The 24,865-nt window shown below is 39.4% G+C and overlaps 1 protein-coding gene across 4 annotated transcripts in view; it reads left to right on the top strand.

Moving 5' to 3' along the window:
* Positions 1-24,368, top strand: part of USP16 (ubiquitin specific peptidase 16) — a 49,258-nt gene extending 24,890 nt beyond the window's left edge. For 3 of the 4 annotated variants that reach the window (XM_075593924.1, XM_075593923.1, XM_075593925.1), the window contains 13 exons: positions 2,964-3,157; positions 3,494-3,589; positions 6,181-6,314; positions 9,275-9,362; positions 12,935-13,016; positions 14,764-14,855; positions 15,776-15,832; positions 16,457-16,618; positions 18,820-19,699; positions 21,207-21,301; positions 21,993-22,079; positions 23,544-23,700; positions 23,822-24,368. In XM_075593924.1, the coding sequence (XP_075450039.1) occupies positions 2,964-3,157; positions 3,494-3,589; positions 6,181-6,314; positions 9,275-9,362; positions 12,935-13,016; positions 14,764-14,855; positions 15,776-15,832; positions 16,457-16,618; positions 18,820-19,699; positions 21,207-21,301; positions 21,993-22,079; positions 23,544-23,700; positions 23,822-23,946 (2,249 nt within the window). In that variant the 3' untranslated portion in view covers positions 23,947-24,368. Of the gene's footprint in view, positions 1-2,963; positions 3,158-3,493; positions 3,590-6,180; positions 6,315-9,274; positions 9,363-12,934; positions 13,017-14,763; positions 14,856-15,775; positions 15,833-16,456; positions 16,619-18,819; positions 19,700-21,206; positions 21,302-21,992; positions 22,080-23,543; positions 23,701-23,821 lie in introns of those variants that run through there. The other variant, XM_075593926.1, reaches the window with a different exon arrangement.
* Positions 24,369-24,865: the final 497 nt, after the last annotated feature.

Here is a 24,865-nt window from a genome sequence, read left to right as displayed (position 1 = left end):
AATCAGGACATATTCCAGCTCATCTGTAAAATGTGAGGCCACCTATTGATTTTTATGGCAACCGATCAAAATGTTCTTTGCACGAATTCTGGTTTTATGACACATGGGCAGTGGATGCCATGTTTAAACCATGGAACTTCACCTTCACGTAGATCTTTCCTTAAATACCTATGATTCCACTAGCTGTCAACAAAATAAGGAGGTGCAAAGCAAAATTCGTAGCGATCATATGATTATTGCTGAGGAGACTGGTTTGTGGATCTAGTCAGGAGAGTATGTGTGACCACCCTGGAGCCTGCCCTCTGTTTCAACACTTTTTTGACACTGGGTCCAGTTTCCCATCCAGACCCAAATAAAGGACAAGATTACTAAATAATGGTTACTCCCTGTAGCCGGTGGACACCCTTTTTAAAAGCAAGAATGTTCTTAACCTCATCAGTACACCATAGGGTACAGCCTCCTTTTTAAAAAAATGTTTTTTTAAAGTTCTATTTTTAAAACCATTAAAGTTCAAGTTTTGGCTTCAAATAACATGTGGTCACATTCACCCAATTTTTTTTTTTATAAACCGTCATCCGGAAAACATTTTTGACTACCTGTAAAGCCTAAAATACATCTTGGGGGACCGTGTTTCTAGAATCTAATCCGCTTTGTCGGGATCCCTTTGAACCCATTGAGTCTGTGTCATGGGAAATGTTGACATTTTAAACGTGGGCTTTCTTGTTGCAATCACCTTGGCAATGAGGGTAAGTGAGATTCCAGCCCAATCCTACAGGGAACCCTACCAGCACAAGGGTAAAGCAGTGCTGTCCCCAGGCCTATCTTTTGCTTTCAAAGGGGTTTTTGAGTTCCACCTAAAATCAAGAAATACTTTTGGCCTCATTCTGTGCAGACCACGAGAATTATAAGGAGAAAGAACTTAAGATGCTTGATGTGGTGAGATCATTCCACTGTTGCTCAAAAAGCAACATCCTTCTGAAAATCTTGGCAGGCTTTTTGTTCTTTTTGGAAACTTTAACAAAACGTAAAGCGGCTTCTATTGCAAGATGGATATTGTATACGGAAGACGTACTTGGCAGCTCAGTATGTTCCTCTTACTGTACTGAGGACCCATTCAACAATGGTCATGGCGTCTTAAATTAGGGCTTCTTTTGTTAAGCGACTATATGGGCCAATACTTCTTTTATTTTTAAATGTTATTTTTAAATGCTCAAAGTTTTCTCTGCTTTGCAAACCGCATTCAGAAGAGTGCTGCTTACTGTAGTAGTCTAGTTTTCCCAGTCCAAATTTTTTTGTGGGAGGGTACTGCTATGATGCGTCACATAATGTACCACCATGGGAGATCCCCAGAAATGGGAATCTTTGCTCACTGTAATTTTCTTTTCATGTAGGCCCAATCCCCCTTTCTTTTGAGGGTTGAGGTTTATTTGGGTATTTGGTCTAGATGAGGCATGGCCACTACCGTTATTTATTTTGTTCATTTGGTAGTAGTAATATGTCGGGAGGAGGAATGATCTGCCTTTACTCTCTCCGCCTACAAAAAGTCCAGCTGACCCTTCCAATGTACAAAATGGTTATCCCCAAAGAGGATGTGCTGCCATTGAGCCTACATAAAGACAATACTAGGCACTTTTTTTTTCTTAGATTGTCACAATAGTGTCGGCTTTCATCTCTCTTGTTTCCCTGATCACTTGTTTCACTTCTTCTAATGTGACTTTCAGTGACATTAGTAGACTTATCCGAGAACCTTATCTGAGAAAATGTCAAATAAAACCTTTGTAGTCTGCATGGAAAATGGCTCTGTTTTGCTTGGTGGAGTAAATAAAGTGAGTATAAACAGCATCTGAATACTATACTGCAGACCTTCAGCCTTTTTAAATTAAAATAAAATGAAATAAAATGAAAAGCTACGAAGAAAAAAAAAATAGAGGTAGGTTATCTGCTTTACAGGGCATCACATTGAACTTCTTTTCAAAATAGGTTATATTTGGTGAAGTGCACCTTTTTAACAGACTGGATGTTGTCCTGCACCATATGATTCACTGACCTATAACTCTTTACTGAATACCTGTTAAGGAAGACAAAGTGGTAAAATATGGAAATGAGTTTAGATTTACTGTATCTTTGGGTTTGTTTTGTCTAACATTATAAGTAATACAGGTTTCTTTGAACTTTTTTTGTTGTTGAAATCCCATTCTTCTTTAATCCGTTAATTGTGAAGACAAACTCAACAACTACACAGATTCCATGAACTAATTTGCACGAGACCCATATTTGGTATTCATTGACTTGGGTTCTCCACCGATAACTTAGCACTGCATTAAACCATTTGAATTTCTACAGACCTTCTGCGCCAGTACACATGAATAGGGAATTAAGCCCCTCCCAGCTGGGGTAGGATAATCTTTCAACAAGTCCAGCAGTCTTCTACAAAGACTCTCTGCTTTCCTTCTCACATAAGTTATTTGTGTCCTTTCAGCCAAAAGGGCAGGATCTCCTAACAGGGTTTGCTATTTTCTGCTAGATTTTGTACAAGATGCCACCTGTCTGTTTGCCAGGAAGATAGAAACTTGGCCCAGAACACTAATCTTTGTGACTTGCAGTTGGAAAGTGGCAGAAAAAAAGCAGGTGCGGGCGTACCTATGATTGAAGTCATTGGGCTAAAACAGGGGTGGTCAACTCCAATCCTCAAGGACCACAAACAGGTCAGGTTTTCAGGATATCCCTTTTTGAGCACAGGTGGCTGTGTCGAAGACTGATCCGCTGATTGAGCCAACTGTTCTGAAGCAGGGATATCCCTAATACCTGGCCCGTTGGTGGCCCTTGAGGACTGCAGTTGGCCACCCTTGTGCTAAAATGTGTCCACTGCTTTTGGTGGTATTCAGAGGAGCAATTGTTGAACCATGTTTTACCAAATACAGAGGTGATGCTGCTGAAGCTACCTTACTGTTCTTCAATTACAGTTTCAATGGAGCAAGAAGTGAGTAACCATGAAAACAAGGTTGAGAAAGACATGAAAGCTCTTCCCAAGGAAGAAGATACCAATAGCCTGGCTAAAGAAGACATAGGAACACCAACCCGGAGTAGCAGTAAAGAGGCTACTGTAAAAGGACTTAGTAATTTGGGAAACACCTGTTTTTTCAATGCTGTGATGCAGGTAAGTTTAGTTTATAATTATACTGTACCTGGAAAAAAAAAAGCGCTCTCAGTGACTTAATATTAATAGCCGTCATTTTTTAGGTTGATCGTGTTTGCACACTTCCCTCCTAATAGAATGTGAATATAGGGGTAATTCTTTTTTGGGTAAGAAGATGGGACGTTTTTATTTGTTGTGTTGACTGCAAAGATGGTATTTGTGTTTTGTTTTAGAAACTTATGTAGTGGTGGGAAAAATAAAATCTTGTGTGTAAACAAGGAACATTGTTGTGGCATCGTGGTTCACATTTTTACATTTCAAACGTTTTTTTCCCCTGCCGTCTTGCTGCATATAAAGAACTTATCCCAGACACCGACTCTGAGAGAACTTCTGAATGAAGTTCGAATGGCTGGACAAACTTTGACAATTAAATTGCCTGACTCTTCACTATCTGTAAGTGGTATTATTTGGTTGTATTTCATCTTCTTAAATACAGTTAAGTTAACTTGATTTCATTAAACCATGCAGGTAGTACAGGTTAATTTTTTTGTTTATTTTTCAGATATCTTGCATTATAATATATTACTCAGAAGTGAGGTTGGCTGTTCTTATACAAATCCTCAAATAGATAAAATGATGGTGCTGTGTTATGATGTAATAAATATGTACATACTAATATATATATATATATATGTATATAATCTCCGATGGAGCCTCCGTGGATAGCTGCCGTGTGTGGTGTCCAACACACTCCTGTCGTGGATGCCAGGAGGGTGCGCGCGCACCCGGTCTCCCCCTGGTTCTAAATCCCGCGAGAGTATGTGTCCACCGATACTATAGGATGCTGACACGGCAGTCAGACTTCCTGCATCAGAGTTCCAAGAGTAATAAAAACGGACTGGCTCCAAGGCGAGCGAAAGATAGAATTGCTCAAAATATGAGTTGTGTACAATGAAAGTCAAATGCTAGCTACTTTCCTATGCGTTTCGTCGCGATATGCGACTTCCCCCTGAGGACTACATTCGCCCATAACATATTTTATCTCTAACTTGTCCATGAAAGGTCTTTAAGTATAATGTTAATTTCATTTAACCATGTATTGTCATCATAACTCTGTGCTCACGACATACTTGAAAATGAGGTAACTCTCAATATAATACTTGCTGCTGGTAAAACATTTTATAAATAGATATTATAATGTATAAGATTAGATTTTTAAGTATTACATTTTTACTCCAACAGACATCATTACCGTCAAATGTAATTGGTTTAAAGCAGAAGAACAGGCTGCATTAACTGTGTTAATTTCAGCTTGGGGAAACCCCTGCTTCCAGAGATACTTACCTCTGTAGCGGGGCCGGTATCGCTGCAGTCAGAGAAACTGTGTGCCTAACATGGCGACTTTAAATGTCCTGCAGGCCAATAGGAAGCCGTGACATCATCTGGTTCGGCTTCCTATTGGCCAGTGTGACCGGGACATTTAAACTTCACAGGGATACCGGCAGCACCTACAGATGTAATTATCTCTGGAAGCAGGGAATTCCTGGACCTGAAATTTACACCGTTCCGCTCCAGAGACACCCTGCTTCGATCCTGTAATAAAAAATAAGAAGAATTTTTAAGGGCACTGCAGCCTATTATGCTGCTTTAATTGGCGTGCCAAAACAAATGGTAAGGGTACTCCTTAATGGAGTGAACACCAAAAAGCAAAGTGTGCAAGTGTTGTGAATATGATAACGCTGAATGGCAGTGGTGTGACGACAAAGTGAAATTATAAACAATAAATCAGTCAATATACGAAAATCAGCCTGAAGCTGACAAGTGATATTAGTGACAAATGGTGCATATGAAAAAATGCTGCTCAAAACCCTTGGGGGAAAGGTCCAGGAGGTTCGCCTTGCCGAACGATATTCGATGAGATGGGAGTGCAGTTTTCATATCATATAAAGGAGAAGACATGTAATACATCATAGTGCAATATGTTCTTATAAGTAGATGGGTTATGTCATAGGAACCTCTGAAGTGGGAACTCACATTATTCCAGAACAAAATAAGCACTTCCAAAACTGTGGCAACATTCTCAGAGGTTCCTAGGGGTTCTACTCAGTCCTGATGTTTAACTCCGGCAGATGTGGGGATGGGATTTTGAATCTCGTGCGATGTGTTCCGTTTTAAATTTTTTTTATTGTCAATAAACTTTTGCCCAATGATGGCACCGATCAAGATATTTAAGAGCAGAGACTTCAAGCCATCACCATGACTCCTGATGAAGCTAATCTGTGTCTGGTGTGTGCTGCTGACTCGCATCTGCCCCTGTGAGACGCATTCCTGATCCTCCTCCCTCCGGTCCTGGAAGTTGTCGAAACCGGAAGTGACACAAAAAGGCGAGATGTCGGCAGCGGTGGGAGTTCTGCGCTCCACACACACCATATTATTATGTGCCCACTTTTACCCTACACTGTGTAAGTGTCTATTTTATACCTTTGGATCTATACATTCCATTTTGTATCTGGATTTCACCATGTTGGCTCGCTTTACATTTACACCACCATTGCTACCATCACTTCCACATCCCACGAGATTTGAAATCCTCCCCCCCCCCACATCTGCCTGAGTTAAACATCAGGACTGAGTAGGACCCCTGCGAACCTCTGAGAATTTTGCCACAGTTTTGGAAGTGCTTATTTTGTTCTGGAAGAATGTGAGTTCCCACTTCAGAGGTTCCTAAGACATAACCCATCTACTTATAAGAACATATTGCACTATGATGTATTACATGTCTTCTCCTTTATATGATATGAAACATGCGCTCCCCTATCACTGAATATCGCTTTAATTAGCGGACAGATCCAGTGCATTCAAGGCAAATGCAGAATACTTGGCTATATTTTGAAGGGAGAGCAAAAATCCCTTCGCCCCCATAATGCAAACATATACAGTCCTATGCCGTATAGAAAAATTAAGGCATTCTACACCTGCATATATAAAATGTCCATGGGCCTGATATTTGGGGGATACACATGTTGTTGTCATTTTATTTCCAGACACATCTAGAGGTGAGTCTAGAGCAGCAGCCGGGACCCCTGACTTTGGCAATGTGCCAGTTCCTCACTGAAGTGCAGGGGGCAAAAAGAGGGGTAGTGACCCCTAAAGAGCTCTTCTCTCAGGTCTGTAAAAAGTGAGTATGTGGCAGCATTGCTCTGTTGTACTAGAAAGGAGAGGGAACAGCGCAAAGCTGAACTGCTGAGGGGTAAAGGTGTGTTAAATCTATTTGTCCTATTTAGTATGCAGCAGCATTTCCACTTTGCAAGTGAACTAATGACGGTGGCATGTTGAATAGGTTTCATGTAGATCATTTAAAAAATGTATGAGTATTATAAAATACTATTTTAATGCTTTTTTGTTTTGTATAATCTCGTGTGAGAAGACGAAAGTATATTGTGAATCACAATTCTCTCGTTCTTTATCTGCCAGCATTACCCAGACAGATAACTATCCTGGATCTCATCCTACCTCTCCCATCGTACTTTCAGTGTCTCTTCTGCTAACACCTCCTTCTCCTCTATTGATCTCTCTGTGGGGTTACCCCAGGGCTCTGTCCTGGGACCTCTTCTCTTTTCTCTGTATACACTCTCTAGGTGACCTAATAACATCTTTTGGGTTTAATTATCCTCTATGCTGACGACACACAAATATACTTTTCAACACCCGACCTTACACCTGCTGTACAAACCAAAGTTTCTGAATGTCTCTCTGCTATATCATCCTGGATGGCCCTCCGCCGCCTTAAACTCAACATGGCTAAAACAGAGCTCCTCATACTTCCTCCCAAACCTGGCCCTACTACCTCCTTCCACATTACTGTTGGAACTACGATCATTCACCCAGTAGCCCAAGCACGCTGCCTAGGGGTCACACTTGACTCCTCTCTCACATTCGCCCCTCACATTCAAAACATTTCTAAAAACCTGTCACTTTTTCCTCTGCCATATCACTAAGATACGCCCTTTCCTCTGTTGCTTGACTGCTAAAACTCTGACTCAGGCCCTCATTCTCTCCCATCTTGATTACTGTAACCTCCTGCTGTCTGGCCTTCCTGCCTCTCATCTGTCTCCCCTACAATCTATCCTAAACGCTGCTGCCAGAATCACTCTACTCTTTCCTAGATCTGTCTCAGCATCTCCCCTCATGAAATCCCTTTCCTGGCTTCCGATCAAATCCCGCATCTCACACTCCATTCTTCTCACTTTTAAAGCTTTACACTCTTCTGCCCCTCCTTACATCTCAGCCCTAATTTCTCGTTATGCACCATCCAGACTCTTGCGTTCTTCTCAAGGATGTCTTCTTTCTACCCCCTTTGTATCTAAAGCCCTCTCCCGCCTTAAACCTTTTTCACTGACTGCCCCACACCTCTGGAATGCCCTTCCCCTCAGTACCCGACTAGCACCCTCTCTATCCACCTTTAAGACCCAACTTAAGACACACTTGCTTAAAGAAGCATATGAATAGCACTGTGGATATTCGGAACACATGATACATAAAGCTTGGCCCCCTGCAGACGCACTTACCAGAACTCCCTCCTACTGTCTCTGTACGTTCTCCCTACCTACCAATTAGACTGTAAGCTCCTCGGGGCAGGGACTCCTCTTCCTTAATGTTACTTTTATGTCTAAAGCACTTATTCCCATGATCTGTTATTTATATTATCTGTTATTTATTTGATTACCACGTGTATTACTACTGTGAAGCGCTATGTACATTAATGGCGCTATATAAATAAAGACATACAATACAATAACGGTGCGACAAGAAGCATTTAATAAGTACAGTATGACTATTTCATAAATGAGTTTTTTTTACATGGTCTATTCTGTGCAAGAGCCCTGTTAAGACTGCTATGCCGAACAATGCCTTCAAGTCTGCAACTCCTGATAAATGCATTACTAATGCACATTATATATTCTTTTCAGCACTAGAGAGCGTTTATTTCCATTATTGTAGAGGTTCTTAGGGATTTATTAACTGGAACAGGAGTGACCAACTCCCGTCCTTAAGGGCCACCAACAGGTCAGATTTTAATGATATCCCTGCTTCAGCACAGGTGGCTCAGTCAGAGACTGAGCATCCTTGTGGTGAAGAAGGGATATCCTTAAAACCTGACCTGTTGGTGGCTCTCGAGGACTGGAGTTGGCCACCCCTGCACTAGAATGTTACTGACATTGTTGGTCGTTACGCCATCCTCTTCAATGATGAATGATGTATATTAGCTACTGTACCATACGTCTGTGAGTAATGGGTGCGTACTTGAAAATGCAGACGTTTTGCTAAAAATGCTTTTGATAGGATTCTAAGATAGGACAGCGGTTGGGATTTTCTAAATATTGCTTTATACATCCGTTCTGATCAGCAATGCAACAGTTGAAATTGAATGGTACATAGATATCATTATACAATATTGTATCCTAATTAAAGAAAATTCTAACATTTCCAATGTAGAAACGGGACCCAGCGCAGCTCTTCCCATCCGTGCTTAATAATGCTTCTGTTATTTCACGAGTGGTCTGCTTCCCTTAACGGCATGTTTACTGTTGCAAGTTAAAAGGGAAAGGCTCATTATCGAGTTTGCTAACGCAATTAACTTCTATTGTGTTCCCTTCTTCGGAGCCTGCATTTTTTGGGAAGTTAGTCCAAGCAATATGTTTTGCAAATAATTTAATTATGAAATGTTGAATGAAGGAGAACTTCTTATTTTTTTCACTTTCTTTTGTCCAATAACTATATACAAAAATATGACGGAGTACTATATAATCCATTGTTCTCACCTTCTGTTAAACGGGCCTTGGGACGAGTTTTATAGCACGCATAAAGAGGAGACGTGTGCTCTCAAAAGCTTTGTATACACAATGACGTGCATGAAGGGGAAACGTGATCTTGGGTTACATAGGAAAGAGAAGCAATATACCCCATGAGTACTTAAAGCAGGAAGAAAATACATGTTGGCAGGAAGCATTCTCTTAACTCGTTGTGAACCATGGGGTTCATTTGGCCTACGATCCACACTTCATGTTTATTCTCTGTTATTATCAGTACTTTTGATGACACTTTATTTTAATGTGTATGTGTTTCCTTTCCTTCCAGAGCAATACGGTTTAAAGGCTACCAGCAGCAAGATAGCCAGGAATTACTGCGCTACCTGTTGGATGGCATGAGAGGAGAGGAAATTCAGGTAATGCACAGAATACATAACACTGCAAATGTGCGTTTAAACAAGTAAATATCGTGTGTGTGTGTGTGTGTGTGTGTGTGTGTGTGTGTGTGTGTGTGTGTGTGTGTGTGTGTGTGTACAGATATGAACTTGTGTGTAAATAATTTGTGTGTGCCATCTTATACAGACATGTATAGATAATGTCTACCTTCTGTGCAAAAGTGTAACGGTGATATATCAAAGCAAAGATAGTGATCATGCGATCACATGCAGTCCCTGATCTATGCACTCAAATGTATAAGCAGGAAAATCGGACTGTGTCCTGGGATCCCAATATCCCTTCAGGGCTGCTGTGACGTCGTTACAGTGGCGTCCGTGAGGGAGACGGCTTGATCAGCCACCCAGCGCGGAGCATGGTTGTATTGCGATGCTCCTTATTTATCACTATATAGACGCATTTGCTACATTTCTTACTCGGCAATAAGTGTATCCATGTTGATGGCTGTAAGAGACATTGCGTCTTTAGATGAATATAGACCTGCACTGCTGCTAAAAGTGTAAAAGGATATGTACACACACCTAATGTAGAGTTGAATGTTTTTGGAACTGCTCATGTGACTGTGACGTATCACACTGTGTATATTGAACACAATGGCTTTACTTGTTCACAGTACCGTCATCATAAATTGGGGTGTCAGCTGATACAACAATATACATACTCGTGATTGTGCGGAAAAAAAATAAAAATATATATATATATACATACTGTACACATACATATACGTGTGTGTATGTATGTATGTATGTATATACACGAGAGCGGATTTTACACTACTCCGAGATGGATATCCAGGCCGTTACACCTCCGTGTGGTTCTCTCTCCTGTGTATATATTCCCACACTGATACAATCTGCAGACTAAGATACTACCCCATACCGCTACTAACTACGGTGTATATAAAGACTGATCTATACTTTGAAAATACTTATATCTAGGTAAGCCATCTGGATTTATTTTGGCCCCTAGAATTCCATCTCGTGCTATCACTATTCACAACTCGCTAATATCTGTCACTGTGTATTATTAATAGTCTATTGATCTGGCTATTGCCAATTGGGCATACATACACCTTTGTCATACGTATATACATATATGCAGATATAGATATGACTCTCTAGCCACCAAGCCGCCTCATCATTGGGGATTTTAAATATTTTCACTGTGTGTGTGTGTGTGTCTGTGTGTGTGTACATATACATGTGTGTGTTCACAAACAAGATACCGCATACACACCTACAGTAAATTGGTATCCAAAGAAAAGCAACATATCTCAGATTTATAGATAGCTGGTCGGTGCTCTGGGACAAATAACAATGTACGCACAAAAAAGAGAAAAATAAGCCCCAGAATGAGCACTCAGAATATCCACAAACTTGTGAATAATCTGAGTGCACATTGTGGGACTGTTTTTTCTCTTTTCGTGTGTGTGTGTGTGTGTTTCTATATCTATATCGATCGTCATTGTTGCCGTTATGAATACAATTTTATTGTTTATGACGATTGATACATCAGTTTGACCACTGAAGGGATATTGGGACCCCAGGACATACTTGGTCCGATTTTCCTGCTTATACATTTGAGTGTATATATCAGGACTGCATATGATCGCATGATCACTATCTTTGCTTTGATTTATCATCATTGGTTTTTCCCTTTTGCACTGATGTAATCTATTTTTGATATCTCGCTATATTCGGGTTGAGCGGTTTTGTCAACTATTTAGCGTTTGCAAAAGTGTAAAGGCCAATAACATTTTTGTCTTCGGTGTATCCATGCTGAAATAAATTGATGGACACCTAGGTAAGCGTAATAAGCGATGATTCACTGAGCTAACAGACATCACAAGATATAGCTGCAATGCGATGCATATAAACACAATAGCACACAATACAGCGTGCGTATATCACTTCTGTATTTTGAAAACTATGGTAATTGTATTTTCCCTGACTTACACCTCAAAGACAGTCCCAGCCAATCAGGTTTTTGTTTCTTGCGCATGGCAAGCAGCTACCATGCAATGTCAGCGATATTTCTTGCAGTGTCAAGCAGGACAAAATACTGTAGATGTTGCTCTAGGAATATTCCATAAGCCACCATTATTCATCTGTTCTGTGAAAAGACCAATTCAGCTCACTAGAGGTCACACCTGCTTCAGTATTTGGACCATGGCCTTTAGTCTTACTGTTCTACTTGTTGCTACATTGATTGATTGTGTGTGATAGAAAATATATTTGTATCCAGTGACACATCGTGCTTGGCCTTCAGCGTAAGGCTTTGGACATGGTCAGGCAGATGGCGCTGAGCCGCGCTGAGGCAGCGGACTTTCCCCTGGCACCCTTTATGAGGGCGGCTTTAGGAGGCGCTTCCGCAGGCATGCAAGGCGAAGGAGACAGATCGATTTAAGTTTTGGCGCTGAGGGGAGCGCAGGGCCGGTCACGTGAGCGGTTCGCCTAATGAGGGCGAACCAGCTCTGTGATGTCACTGGCCCGCCCCCAGACACGTCCCCGGATGGCACGCGCACTAAGGTCAGGGAAAGCACTCGCTTTCCCTCAGCCTCCGCGCGCAGTCTCTATGGGTCTCGCGTAATCATGATCTTTGCTTGTCACTAGTTTCTGAGATCACCCAGCCGGCACCCTGCTCCAAAAGATACCCGGACTATCACTGTCCTTATTCATTTCATGAGTTCACTCCCTTCATAAGAGGGATAAGGTGTAATAGCATTCTAGCGCAATTTATTGGTACTAATTACAAACCATCCATTAACCTTGTTTTATATGCACGCTGTGATAACTACTAGATCCAGTATGTACATTATTTAATCTCTTCCTTTCTGTCTGTAGGATTTCCTATTTATGGAGATACTGGGGTATATATACATGTTAGACATTTGTACCTTGTAGGTTCACGTTTCAGTAATGCGCTATATTCTATCATGGAGGAGTTGGAGGCAAATGCCTTTCTATAGCAGAATGAGGACTGCCTCTTCCCCATCTAGGATATTTCCCCATCTGCAAGACAGTCGTGTCTCCACCAGCAAAAGTGGCTTGTCTGATATTTATCCTTTTTTTTTTTTTTTTCCTCCTGGGTTTAGCTAGATACAGATACCATCATTTGAAGAGTAATTATAAATCATCATTTGTTTTCTCCCTCTGGGGAGCTGTGATTACCAGAATAGTCTGTAGACTCGTCTTTGATCACCCTTCACGTAAAAAAAAATGCTGCTGCTTTTATTTATTTTGTTTGTTTGTCTAGACCAGGGATGGCCAACTCCAGTCCTCAACGTCCACCGACAGGTAAGCCACCTTTGCTGAAGCAGGGATATCCTTAAAACTTGACCTGTTGGTGGCGCTTGAGGACTGGAATTGGCATCCCCTGCACTAGTACAAGAAAAGGCATTAGTAATGCTAACCAGGTGATTGTTGGAAGCTACAGGATTGCGTCTGAATTCCTCCTTGGCCTTTCTTTTGTCTGTGTGTGTGTGTGAACAATGTCCTGTTTCTCTAAGCGTGTATTTGTTCCTCTTAATTGGTAGAGAATAATCGTGGCCATGTCTAAGGCGCTGCATGACACGTCAGAAAAAATAGACGAGGAGGAAATAAAAAAGAAAGTTAAAGGTAAATGGTCACCTTTATTTAACTTAAATTAGTTATTGTAAGATGTTAAATATAACTTTGCATATTGCTAAACTGTAAGTATATCTGTGATCACTTGTTTATATGTATGTCTTTATTTATATTTATTTATAAAATGTTTTACCAGGAAGTAATAGCACCATTAGTGTACATAGCGCTTCACATTAGTACTACACGTGACAATCATATAAATAACAAAAAATACACATAACAGATCATGGGAATAAGTGCTTCAGACATAAAAGTAACATTTCGGAAGAGGAGTCCTTGCTCAGTCCGGGAAGCTTACAATCTAATTGGTTGGGGGAACGGGTAGGGGGATCCCAAACAAACTAATGTTTTAGTGGAACTTGTACAGTGCTATGCCAGAAGACATATATGATATCTTGCCTTTATAGACCCGTCCTTCAGCATATTCTAAATTGAATGGTCCCTGTAAAAGATTTCCAAACCCTTAAAGGAAGGGGCTTGACAGTTTCTTTAAAAAATAAATAAAAAAAGGTGATACTTTTACCTTCTGTAAGGATAAAGGGCTTTATATACTAAGCAGCGGTATAAATCCCACGTTCCGGCGCCAAGACCCCTTACATACTTAATACTTAAATGGACTGTAACGGGTCTCCCTGTGCCAAAAGGTGTCTTCTGGCATAGCACTGTACAAGTTCCACTAAAACATTAGTTTGTTTGGGATCCCCCTACCCTCTACAACCCTATATAAACATATTGCGTAAACGACACAAATGTTATTGTTTGCTCAAGATCTAACACTTACAAAGGCAATATGATCCAAGTGTCGCTGAAAGGTTCCCACTTTAATCCCCAATATAATGGAGCGGCAACTCAATAGGTGAAAAATATATGACAACTCCGGTGCAAGAGATAGAAAAGCACCTATTTGTGGAGATGCACTCAAATGGTGCGGGGGGGGGGGGGTAATATACTATACCCCCCCACCCCCGCACTTAGTCGCCTCCAAACAGGATTGTTGTTGGACAACCTTTTAATTATTGTTTACCATTTTGTAAATATTGATTACATCTCACTATTTGTATATTATCTTAATTGATGTATTAAGTCACGTTTTAAAACTTGAGTCGTTAATCCTTCAGATTCAATTAAACAATAATTTAATTTGCTCTACTTTATTATACCCAGCCCATTGAGTGCATCTCCATAAATAGGTGGTTTTCTTGCTCTAGTACCTGTCTTCCTATATAAACAGACTCAACTGCGCGGTTAAGTCCACCCCCTGAAAACCAATAGTGATTTGATTTTAGTCATACAACATTCGTCCGGACGTAACTATAGATGAACATGGCAGTGCTGTCTTGTCAGTGAACTTCGTACACCCGATTCAAGGCGTTCTCTTTCTATGATTTTCATATTGGCGTGACTCGAGGGGGGGGGGGGGGCGTTTTTACATATTAAAAACACATCCGAGTACTTTACCAATTTTGATCATATGTATTAATGAACAGTTTACTGCATCCACAGCAGGTCTGTCATGAACACCTTCCACTTTGTAAACAGTATTTTCTCTCAGCGTTGTGCTTGCATTTGTCATGCTCATGGTTAAAAATGTTCGTGAAATTGAGGGAGAATATTTACATAATGCATCCAGTTGGCAGTGTATTCATTAATCCCCACCTTTTATTAATTACATATGCAAATAAGCAGTTTGCACTGGCAAATAACGCACATGCTTATTTTTCTTTTTTTCTTTTATAAGAGTGTGAAAAACGAAGAGCAGTCCCAAACTTTGTGGATCGTTTGTTTGGGGGAGAGCTCACCAGTACAATTATGTGCGATGAGTGCCAAACGGTACGTAGACTTGTGGGCAAAGGTACACTTGCTTTGTTCTTCGCTAAATAGCACTGACCATGTATTCAATGTTACACAGAAATCCACAGACACAATGTGCCTCCCATGCATGCATGAGCTGATTATAGAAATGAATCACTATTTGACGTATTTCTTTTTCTTGAAGCCCTAATCACTGTACCATAAAGTGACTTAACCATAATAACAAGTAGTTGGGGCTGGGATATGAACCAGGTTCTAAGTGTATTTCCCAATGGGCTGCCACCCCTTTTCATTTCTTGCCTCATTACAGAATGTGCTGTATAGAAAAGTAGGTCCCGCTCTCAGCAGCCAGTACTTCTACATGCTTCCTGAAGCTATGAGAACCCAATCTGTAGGACTTACTTTCCCCTCATCCTCAGGAAGCCGTGTGTACTGTAGCTACTGGTGGCTTGAAAAAGCTCTTCTATATGTTGGCAAACTTTTTAACACAACTTAATATATATTTTTTATACTGCTGCCAATGCTCACATAGTAAACATAGCTAGAATACTGGAGAAAAGTACTATATAGATCTAAAAGTTTCTACAGAAAGTGATCTACCGAATTCTGTAACTAAACATCACTTATGTCATTTGAAAAGGTAGAGTCATCCGAACAGGAGCTCCAGAATCACATAGTGATGGGATTATATGAAGAGGATATCTATAGATTATTTATTTATCACATGTTTTATCAGGAGAAATACATTGTTATCTCTCGTTTTCAAGTATGTCCTGGTCACAGAGTTATGATAACAGATACGTGGTTACAAATACATAGTTACATTGAGTGAGCAGGGTTATACATTATATACAAGGCATTGCATGCACAGTAAGATAATGTTATAGGCGTCTGTAACAGATGCCCTTTCTTATCCGTCTTGTTTTATTTTCTCCAAGGTATCCTTGGTCCATGAGCCTTTTCTTGATTTATCTCTTCCGGTTTTGGATGATTTGGTAAGAAAATTGGTGACTCTTTATTTTTTTTCTTATTTGCAAGTAGGTCAAACCATATTAAAGCCTGGTTCATAATGTTTCATTTTCATGTAAAGTACTTTTAGGAAAATACATTTTTAAAACTAATTTACGAACTTCAGATTCAGGCCAAAAATAACACATGCAGATTCTAAGGATGAGATATACCGCAAAAAGTTTGTTTTGTAGAAAATAATCGGCAATCTTGAAAGTATTCACTGCCATATTATGTTTCACATTTGTACACAAATATACAGAATATATGACGTTTTACAGTATAAACAAAAGAATCATTTGTGCCAGTGACATATATGTTTGAAGCTTGTTTCTTAGCACAGATCTAGTAGTTGCAGAGGATAACGCTACCTGAACCTGGCAGATTTATTTGGCGTGAAGTGAAAAACACCCTTTAGGTGCAGACGTTGTTACATCTCATTATAATATTGCTCGGCCTATTGTATCTTGGGCGAGTACAAAAAGTCAGTCTCGTAGTTGTGTATGCTGTAGGTGCAACATCGTTTGTTCAGTTGGAGGGTGAAGCAGCTACACGGTGAAATGCACGAGTGATGCATCAAACGTCCATTTTATTTATATTTATTTCTTAAGCTTCTGAAAAAAAATATTCCAAAAGCTTCAAAAATTGTTCATGAAAAGAACGACGAAGAAGAAAACGATGACAGCTATATAAAGGAGAGAAATGAAGTGTCACCTGGGCCGAGTAAACACCTTCAGAAAAAAGCAAAGAAGCAAGCGAAAAAGCAAGCAAAGGTTTGTAATTGTGAACCCGCACTGCTGTTTAGTGATCGGGGAATGCATAGGAATTAACAGAACACCTGCAGGGGCGAGAAACCGTTTGAGAACCCTTTAGGGTTTTCACATATTTCAAACCTAAAATGTTATTAGATCTTAATCTTAATCCTAATAATAAATAAAGATTACCTGATCAAGTAAATGACACAAACATTTGGGGGCCTATGCAGAGAGCAGCGAATTTTAAAATTGGCGAGTTTAATAAAAAGTAGCTTTTTTGGAGAGTTTTATTCTCCATATGCAGAAATGTGCGAATTCTGCTATGTTTAACATGAATGCGTGTGGCGAGTTTAAATTGGCGAGATGCGCGCTGCAGAAATGTGTTTAAAAAAAATCGCGCCTTTTTTTTCCCTTTGCTATGGCCGCGAGCGGCAGCTTCTTGCCAACTTTTTCTGGCGAGGCAAAAAGGAGACAATCGCGCCATTTTATTGGCGCGAACAGCCGCTAGATGCCGTTCGCGCCTCTCTGCATAAGGATATTTTTAAAACTGGCGAGATGGAGGTTCTCGCCAGCCGCGAGGCGAGTTTTAGAAATAGAAAAAAAAAATTGGCGTGTTTTTCGTAACTCGCCATTTTCTGCTGTTTTCTGCGCGATTTTCTCCAAAAAATGGCGAGTTTTGAAATAGCGCTGCTCTCTGCATAGGCCCCATATACTTTTTCAACATGTATTTATCCACAAACGATGCAACATTCAATATCCATGTGTGGAAAACGTATGTGAACCTTTAGATTAATTACCTGATGGCGTTCCCTTGAGGAGCAATGACTTCAACTAAGCGTTTCCTGTAACTGCTGGTCAGTCTCTCACATCGGTTTTGAGGCATTTTGGGCCATTCCTCCTTACAGAACTGCTTCAACACAGTTGCATTTGAGGGCTTCCTTGCATGGAGAGTTCGCTTCAGGTCCTGCCACAACATTTCGATGGGGTTTGAGTCCGGACTTTGACAAGGCCATTCTAGAATGCGGAATTTCTGTTTTACAGTGGATTGGTAGGGCCCCAAATTCTTCAAAATGGTTTTGTAACCCTTTCTAGACTGATGAGCATCAATAACTGTTTTCTGAGGTGCTCTGAGATTTATTTTGATTGCGCATGACATCTTTCCACACACCTGTATGGTGAAGTCCAAACTCACAGTTTCTGATCTTTATATAGGGTGGGGCCTCCCAAATTGACCCCTGAAGATCTACCTATTTATTTAAACACCGGATTCTAATTTAGCTGATAAAACCAGGGTTTCCCTTACTTTGCACATACCCTGACTCTTAATTACTCATTGTCTGTCTAATTCATATATCATTTTGTTTCAAAAGACATGGAATTGGTTAATATAAACCGAGTTGGATATTTAAGAAAAGACAGGTTTTAATTCAAGAAGGTTATCATAGAAAAACTATAACATTTTCGTATTTATCATTTTAGGTTCACAAACGTTTTCTTGCCACTGTACATTTCACAAACAACATGCATGATATAGGCTTTTTTTATCAGCTTTTGATGTTCATTGTAAATCATCAATTAATTACTGGCTACCCACAAAATCCTTGTGCTTCTTAAGCACGCATCAAGGAATTACATTGTCATGACATAACTAACCAATGTTTGTTTTCCGTGTGTGAGACCGTTTGGCATATACTCACAAGCATGTTGACATGTGGCAGACTCTTAGCTATAGTGTCAGAAATAATTTTTGGAAATAACTTAAAGGTGTTGGTTCCTTTCTATTATTTCTTTATTTATTGTTTTGTCTACTCGGGCCGCAAGGGGGGTCTCCAGAATTTGAACCGTGTTCATTTTAGATCCTGGGACCTCCTGTTTCTTGAGATACTTGCCTCCAAAGGTGCCTGCATCTGTGTAAACAATCTGAACGTTTACATCTCCCATCGCGGCTTATTGCCCCTTGGGCCGCAGGAGAGTTTAGAATCTGAAAGTAATGACAGCACCTACGGAGGTATCTTGGGAAGCAGGGAGTCCCCAGAGCTTTAACCGGGGACCCCCGACTTCATTCCTATTTAAATGGGAAAGAAAATTGGGAATACTACATTAAAGATTGTTGTGCAAAGGGTTGTAAATGCACCTGCAAAAAAAATGTCTGCACAACCGTTGCTGTAGCTCTGAGAATGCTTTGATTTTTCGTTATGTTATTTACTACACTTCTACAGAATCAACGTCGACAGCAGAAAGTTCAGGATACGGCGATACAGTTCAGTGATCTCAACACCATGCAGGATAATCAAAATGGTAACGAAGAAACCGTCTTGCACAATGACAGCGAGCTAGAAACCAACTTAAAACAAGAGGATGAAATCGGAACACGACTTGAAGAACTCGGGGGAAGTGAAAACGATGCAGAGAGTCAGGAAAATAACACTGAAAAAGGTGCAGCAAATCAGGAAAATAACACTGAAAAAGATGCAGCAAATCAGGAAAATAACACTGAAAAAGATGCAGCAAATCAGGAAAATAATACTGAAAAAGATGCAGCAAATCAGGAAAATAACACTGAAAAAGATGCAGCAAATCAGGAAAATAATACTGGAAAAAATGCAGCAAATCAGAACGATAACACTGGAAAAGATGCAGAGAATCTGAAAGATAACACAGAAATATCAGCCATTCTTGAAAATGGAGTTTCTGATCAATTCAACATTGAAGATATAGATCTTCAGGATGAGACTTTGGAAGATTTAACTGCTAGTACTATGGTTACTGACCCTTGCACGGAAAATTACATTAAGGAAGATGAACTGACCAATAGCTTAAACAGACTCAATTTGTGCCCTGACCTTGATCCTAGCGAAATAGATATTGAAATAATAGATGGCCGGGAGCTCTCAACACAGTGCTATGAAGTGGTGAACGAAGACCCGGAGGTTGCCTTTTGTACTCTGGCAGATAGGAAGGAGCTTCCGTCAGATGAGTGCTCAGTCCAGAGTTGCCTCTATCAATTTACTCGCAAAGAAAACTTGACTGGAAACAACCAGTTGCTGTGTAATGTTTGCACACGGAAAGAGCCCAATGGACCAAAAAAGAATGTTAAAGGTATGATAAAAGAATCTCCCATTCACCTTAGGGTAGAAAAATACATATAGTTATTTTGTATGACTGCTCCATTTTCAGAATATACACAATGGGTTATGCTGCACACCAAATAGAGAAAAATAATACATACAGTGTACCGGTGCTGCTAGTTCAAGGAGTACCTGTCAGGATATGCCAAGGCAATATTCAGGAAAAAAAGGGTGATCCAACGCTCTACGAATTTGATATCAAGATAATTTATTAGTGCCACACAACGTTTCGACCTAGATAGGTCTTTCTCAAGTGACTAGGTCGAAACGTTGTGTGGCACTAATAAATTATCTTTATCAAATCCGTTAGATCACCCTTTTTTTCCATTTTCAGAATAAGCATAAACACAAGTTGTATTCAGTGACCGAGTTGGATGAATTAATGTCTGCTGATGTAAATCAAAACTAGGAGGACCTTCATAGGACAGGCTTCATGTTGTACATTATTTTGAAAATGTTAAATTGTGTTGCCCAGTCGATGATCTGTAAATAAATCCATACATTGTTTATAGTGTAAGTCAAAGGCCAGAATGAGTCCTTCCTCCATTTAAGGCAAAGAAAATACAGGTGTTTTTGTTACTCACATGATGTACACCTACAATTAATGTAATTTTTCAATGTAATACATGGACAGTCCATCATAATGAACGAGACTGACTTTGTCATACCCTGGTTTTTACATGTTTATAAGTTTTGATTCAGTCTTTGACTTGGAATATTAGATTCTACCCAAACCGGGGGATCAGTGTTTCCCCCCTGACCTCCATGGGCACCACAGTTTCGGAGATACCGGCACTGGCAAGAATACTTGCCACACAATGACCGAGCGTCACCAGCTGCTGATGGAAAATTGCAACGTCATCCAGAGATGACGTTTGCGTCTTTCTGTTGTTGACTTCATGGGCATATTTGTAAGGTTTGTTTTTCACAAAATAACTCTGGGAGCCCAGATCCGCTCCTAGGGCACTCAGGTAAAAATAAATACATACAAAAATGGGTCATTGTTGTTTTAAACAGGAGTGCTGGGATTTTCTGCTGACCTCTAGTTTCCACCATGGTAACTACAATTGGCGCTGCTACTGCCCTCTTTCTGCAGTTGAGGGAGCCACTAACTGCCCTCTAAGAAAAGCAGTTTGTATTGTATAATATTTACTTGTTATTGTGCCTTTCATATCAGTGTGCAAGCTTTTAAAAATCCTAAATTGTCAAACAACCATTGGAAAAAAAATATATGATGTATTCCATGGAAGAGTAAGTGAACGTGAAGGCATTTTACACACGTTATACTGCATTTTTCCAATATGGCAATTCATTTTTGTAATCGACATTCTAAATTAATTAGTTTAAAAAAAAGCTCAAAATGCGTATACAAGGTCAAGCTAAAATCTCATTGATGTATGCCGACATACGTTTGTGTTTGTTCAATGTTTGTTTTTTCCTGTGTGGATTCCAGTTATCAGCACTGTTTGTATTTCCAGGTGAGAAGAAGCATGTATACACCAACGCTAAGAAGCAGATGTTAGTCTCTCTTCCTCCTCCCATCCTTACTCTGCATTTGAAGAGATTTCAGCAGGTAATGTGCATTGTGACCTGACAGTAGATTTGTTCTTACATAACTGAAAATGCTGTTATTGATGACACAGTGAATAAATATATACCCTTTAAAACATTGAAGTATTCATTTTTTTGTGATATGTATGACTTTTTCATACTGTATATAATAAAAAATATAGTTATTCACAAGTATTTCTACCATTTTGATGCAGTTTGAAGCATAGTAGGCACCTTTTTGCAGTTCTATCTATCTCTTGCGTTGTGTTTAGACCGGTCAGTGCAGAACATTGTTTTACAGGACACTCCAGCTCTGACCAAATTAAATTAGCAAACCTCCTATTCAAATGTTCTACATTTTTTAAAGATTAGGAACCTGGTCTCCCGGAGCTGAACAAATGCTATTTTTCTATGTATGGGATATTTACCTTTTAATGTGTCTGTCTGCTTCTGGTCTTTTTGGGGAAAATATAAAAATAATACCTTTTGTGTGTATAGCGCTTTCCTCTAAATGGAACTCCTCTCCCTATATGACTACAGATGAGTTCATCTCTAAGCACTGCTGCTTTAATACTAAGGTAGCATAATGAGCTGTATTATTCCTGAGTTGTATACAGTAGTTATAATCATAGACAACATAAGATTGAAACTATAAATGTAAACTTGAACTTTTAAAGTGGAAAATAATGCATTATGTGTCTAATCATCTCTAGGCTGGTTTTAATCTTCGCAAAATTAATAGGCATATAAAGTTTCCTGAAGTGATAGACCTGGCTCCGTTCTGTAATGTCAAATGTAAGGTAAGTGACAGTCTCTTTAAAAAATAGCAATGCCTCATTCAATTAAAAAACAAAAAAAAAATTGACTTTATATATGAAACCATTTGCACACAAACTCCTCATCAATTTCTATGCAGCATTGTGCTCCGTATAAAAGTTGAGATGCTCATGTATTGGTGCTATAAACTCTGTATTTTAGTCTTTGCTCACTTAGAAATTCAGAAATATTTCACAGTCAACACATTTGTTGCTGAGAAATCCTTCAGTGTGCTGCATAACACAGACCTCTCTGGCATTGGCTTAGGTTAACCGGCCCCAGAGTAATATGCACTGTCAAGATGGCTTCTAAATAATGCCATTGGAGTCCAAGAAGATGGGCCCTGCGTGGTTCATATTGTCCCTGGTTTATGTGCCTATGGAGAAGTTAATTTGTTATCCATGAACCTAGTCTAATCCAGGCAGGATGTGACTCGCCATCTTGTTTCCTTTGGACTTTTGTGAGAATCTAAAGAGCAGGATCACATTATTGTTCTGATTGCTTTAGATATTTCACTTTGGTCCGAGCACATAAGAAATATGCAAGGTCTAATAGAAGGAATTTTATTTCATGGGTTTGCATACGGATTGAAGAAAGGGAGAAACGTAATATTGGAAAATTGACCTGGAAATCACGCTTTTATTTTTATTTTTTATATATATATATATATATATATATATATATATATATATATATATATATATATATATATATATATATATATATATATATACTGAGATGTGGTTTTAGTCATTGTATCTTCTACCTTTTTGTTTTGGTCTCTCGTGTATAAATATTCTTGCAACAATTATACAAAGGAGGAAAAAGCGTTCCACATACAGCCACTCAATTTAAATGTATAGACTTATGAGTGATGAGATAATAGGAAGTATGCATTGCTGTGAACCTAACTTTTATATAAGTAACAAATGGATGAGACTGTATTATTTGTGATCATGATTAAAGGTTAAGCTTTAACAGGACGTAGAGTGGTGTGCTCCTGAAGTGGATCTCTGATTTATGGGAATCTCTGTATGCCCTATAGTCTTATGTGTTTGTCACTTGTAAATATTCTTGCATGTTAACTAGTATAAAAGAATTAAGATATACGATAACTGCCTCTTGTACATTTAAGACTTCCAAAAATAACTTGGATACATATTTATTTTTTTAGAGCATCAATCACCACGATTTAAGCCATGAAACATTTCACTGCCATTAACTTTATTTTAGTCTTAACTGGATCTGAACTATTACATATATACCGCCCAAGTTTCTTTGCAGAGTATGTTGCTTTTAAAGTAGTACATTTAACTTGGAAGGCAACACTTTGCCACAGAACAACCTAAATAACATAGTAATTAAAGTGAAGACGTTCCTGAGACGTTTTCCTGACTGTAGGACCTTATGATTTCCATTTTAAGAAATTGGTCATTTGTTATTCACAGAACATCCCTGAAGGTGATTCAACATTGCTGTACTCCCTGTATGGGGTCATTGAGCACAGTGGTACCATGAGGTCTGGGCACTACACAGCTTATGTGAAATTGCGAAATCCATGCCCCAGGCTGTGTGAGATGGTACTTGGGGGAGTAATTCCTGAAGGTAAATTTATATACTTTTTAATTTTATTTCATGCTTTCATTTATAAGCGGCTAACTAGATTTATTATAAGTGCAACAATATATACTGTATCCTATGACTTTTTTTTATTTCTACTCCGTAGTTTCAAATGGTGAGCCAGCGAAAGGTCATTGGTACCACATAAGTGACACTCATGTGCAAGCTGTTCCTGTTACTAAAGTGCTGAGCTCTCAGGCTTACCTCCTGTTCTACGAGAGGACACTGTAAGATGGGACTGGAAGATCTCTATGTTGTGCTCCTGTATTTGCCAAGGAATATTTATTCTATACTAATTGAACTACTGAGACGTAGCGTACGGTTTTGGAAGCCATGTAAAATCTATCACGAGCACAACTTTGTGAGGACACTGCTGAAGCTTCTACGTTGAGTAACAAACCTGGAAATAGGAACGTGTTCAAGGAGAGTGGTGGTGAAAATCTCTGAGGATAAAGGAAGACTATCCTTCTAAACACCATGGCTGCTGGAAGAACGTTTAGTGGATGTGTTGCAGGTCCCACTAACCGTTACAATTATGCAATAAATGATATGCAATCATGAAAATGCAACCATCAATATTATCAATTTATTTTTTAAACTCCTATTAATTTTGTTGAAACTGTATTGTTTAAGGTAAAAGTATAATTTTTAAATTGGTGTCAGCGTTTGCTTAGAGGTGGGAACTGGGGATTGGACAAACGGTCAATTTTGGCTTACTACTAAAATGTGTAGTTTGCATTGATCTGTTTCAATACTTGAGATCGAGTATGTCCGTAGTATTCCAAGCTGTCTGGAATCCCACACTATTAATATTATTATTCTTATCGCTTATTTAAATATATTACCAATTTTTTTTGATCCTTTTATACAAAAATGGAGAACATTCATTTCGAATACATAATCCAGTTTGTTGTTATTTTATAAGTGACCAGTAGAGATGGGTACATTCTTTTTTTCTTATTCGAATTTGAATCTGCCGCAGATTGACCAGTTCCTTTCCATCGTATAATTCCTCGGAACAGTAAAACAATATGGCGGATTTGCTTTTTATTATCATACTTATTGTATCGCATTTGTGAACGGCGCAACTCTGACCCGCTCACCGACTCCGGAAGCAAGAATGTTGCATGGTATCATGCATAGACAGAGG

Source organism: Ascaphus truei, chromosome 3 (assembly GCF_040206685.1).
Source record: "Ascaphus truei isolate aAscTru1 chromosome 3, aAscTru1.hap1, whole genome shotgun sequence".
Taxonomy (NCBI): domain Eukaryota; kingdom Metazoa; phylum Chordata; class Amphibia; order Anura; family Ascaphidae; genus Ascaphus; species Ascaphus truei.
This window is presented reverse-complemented; position numbering and strand designations above follow the sequence as displayed.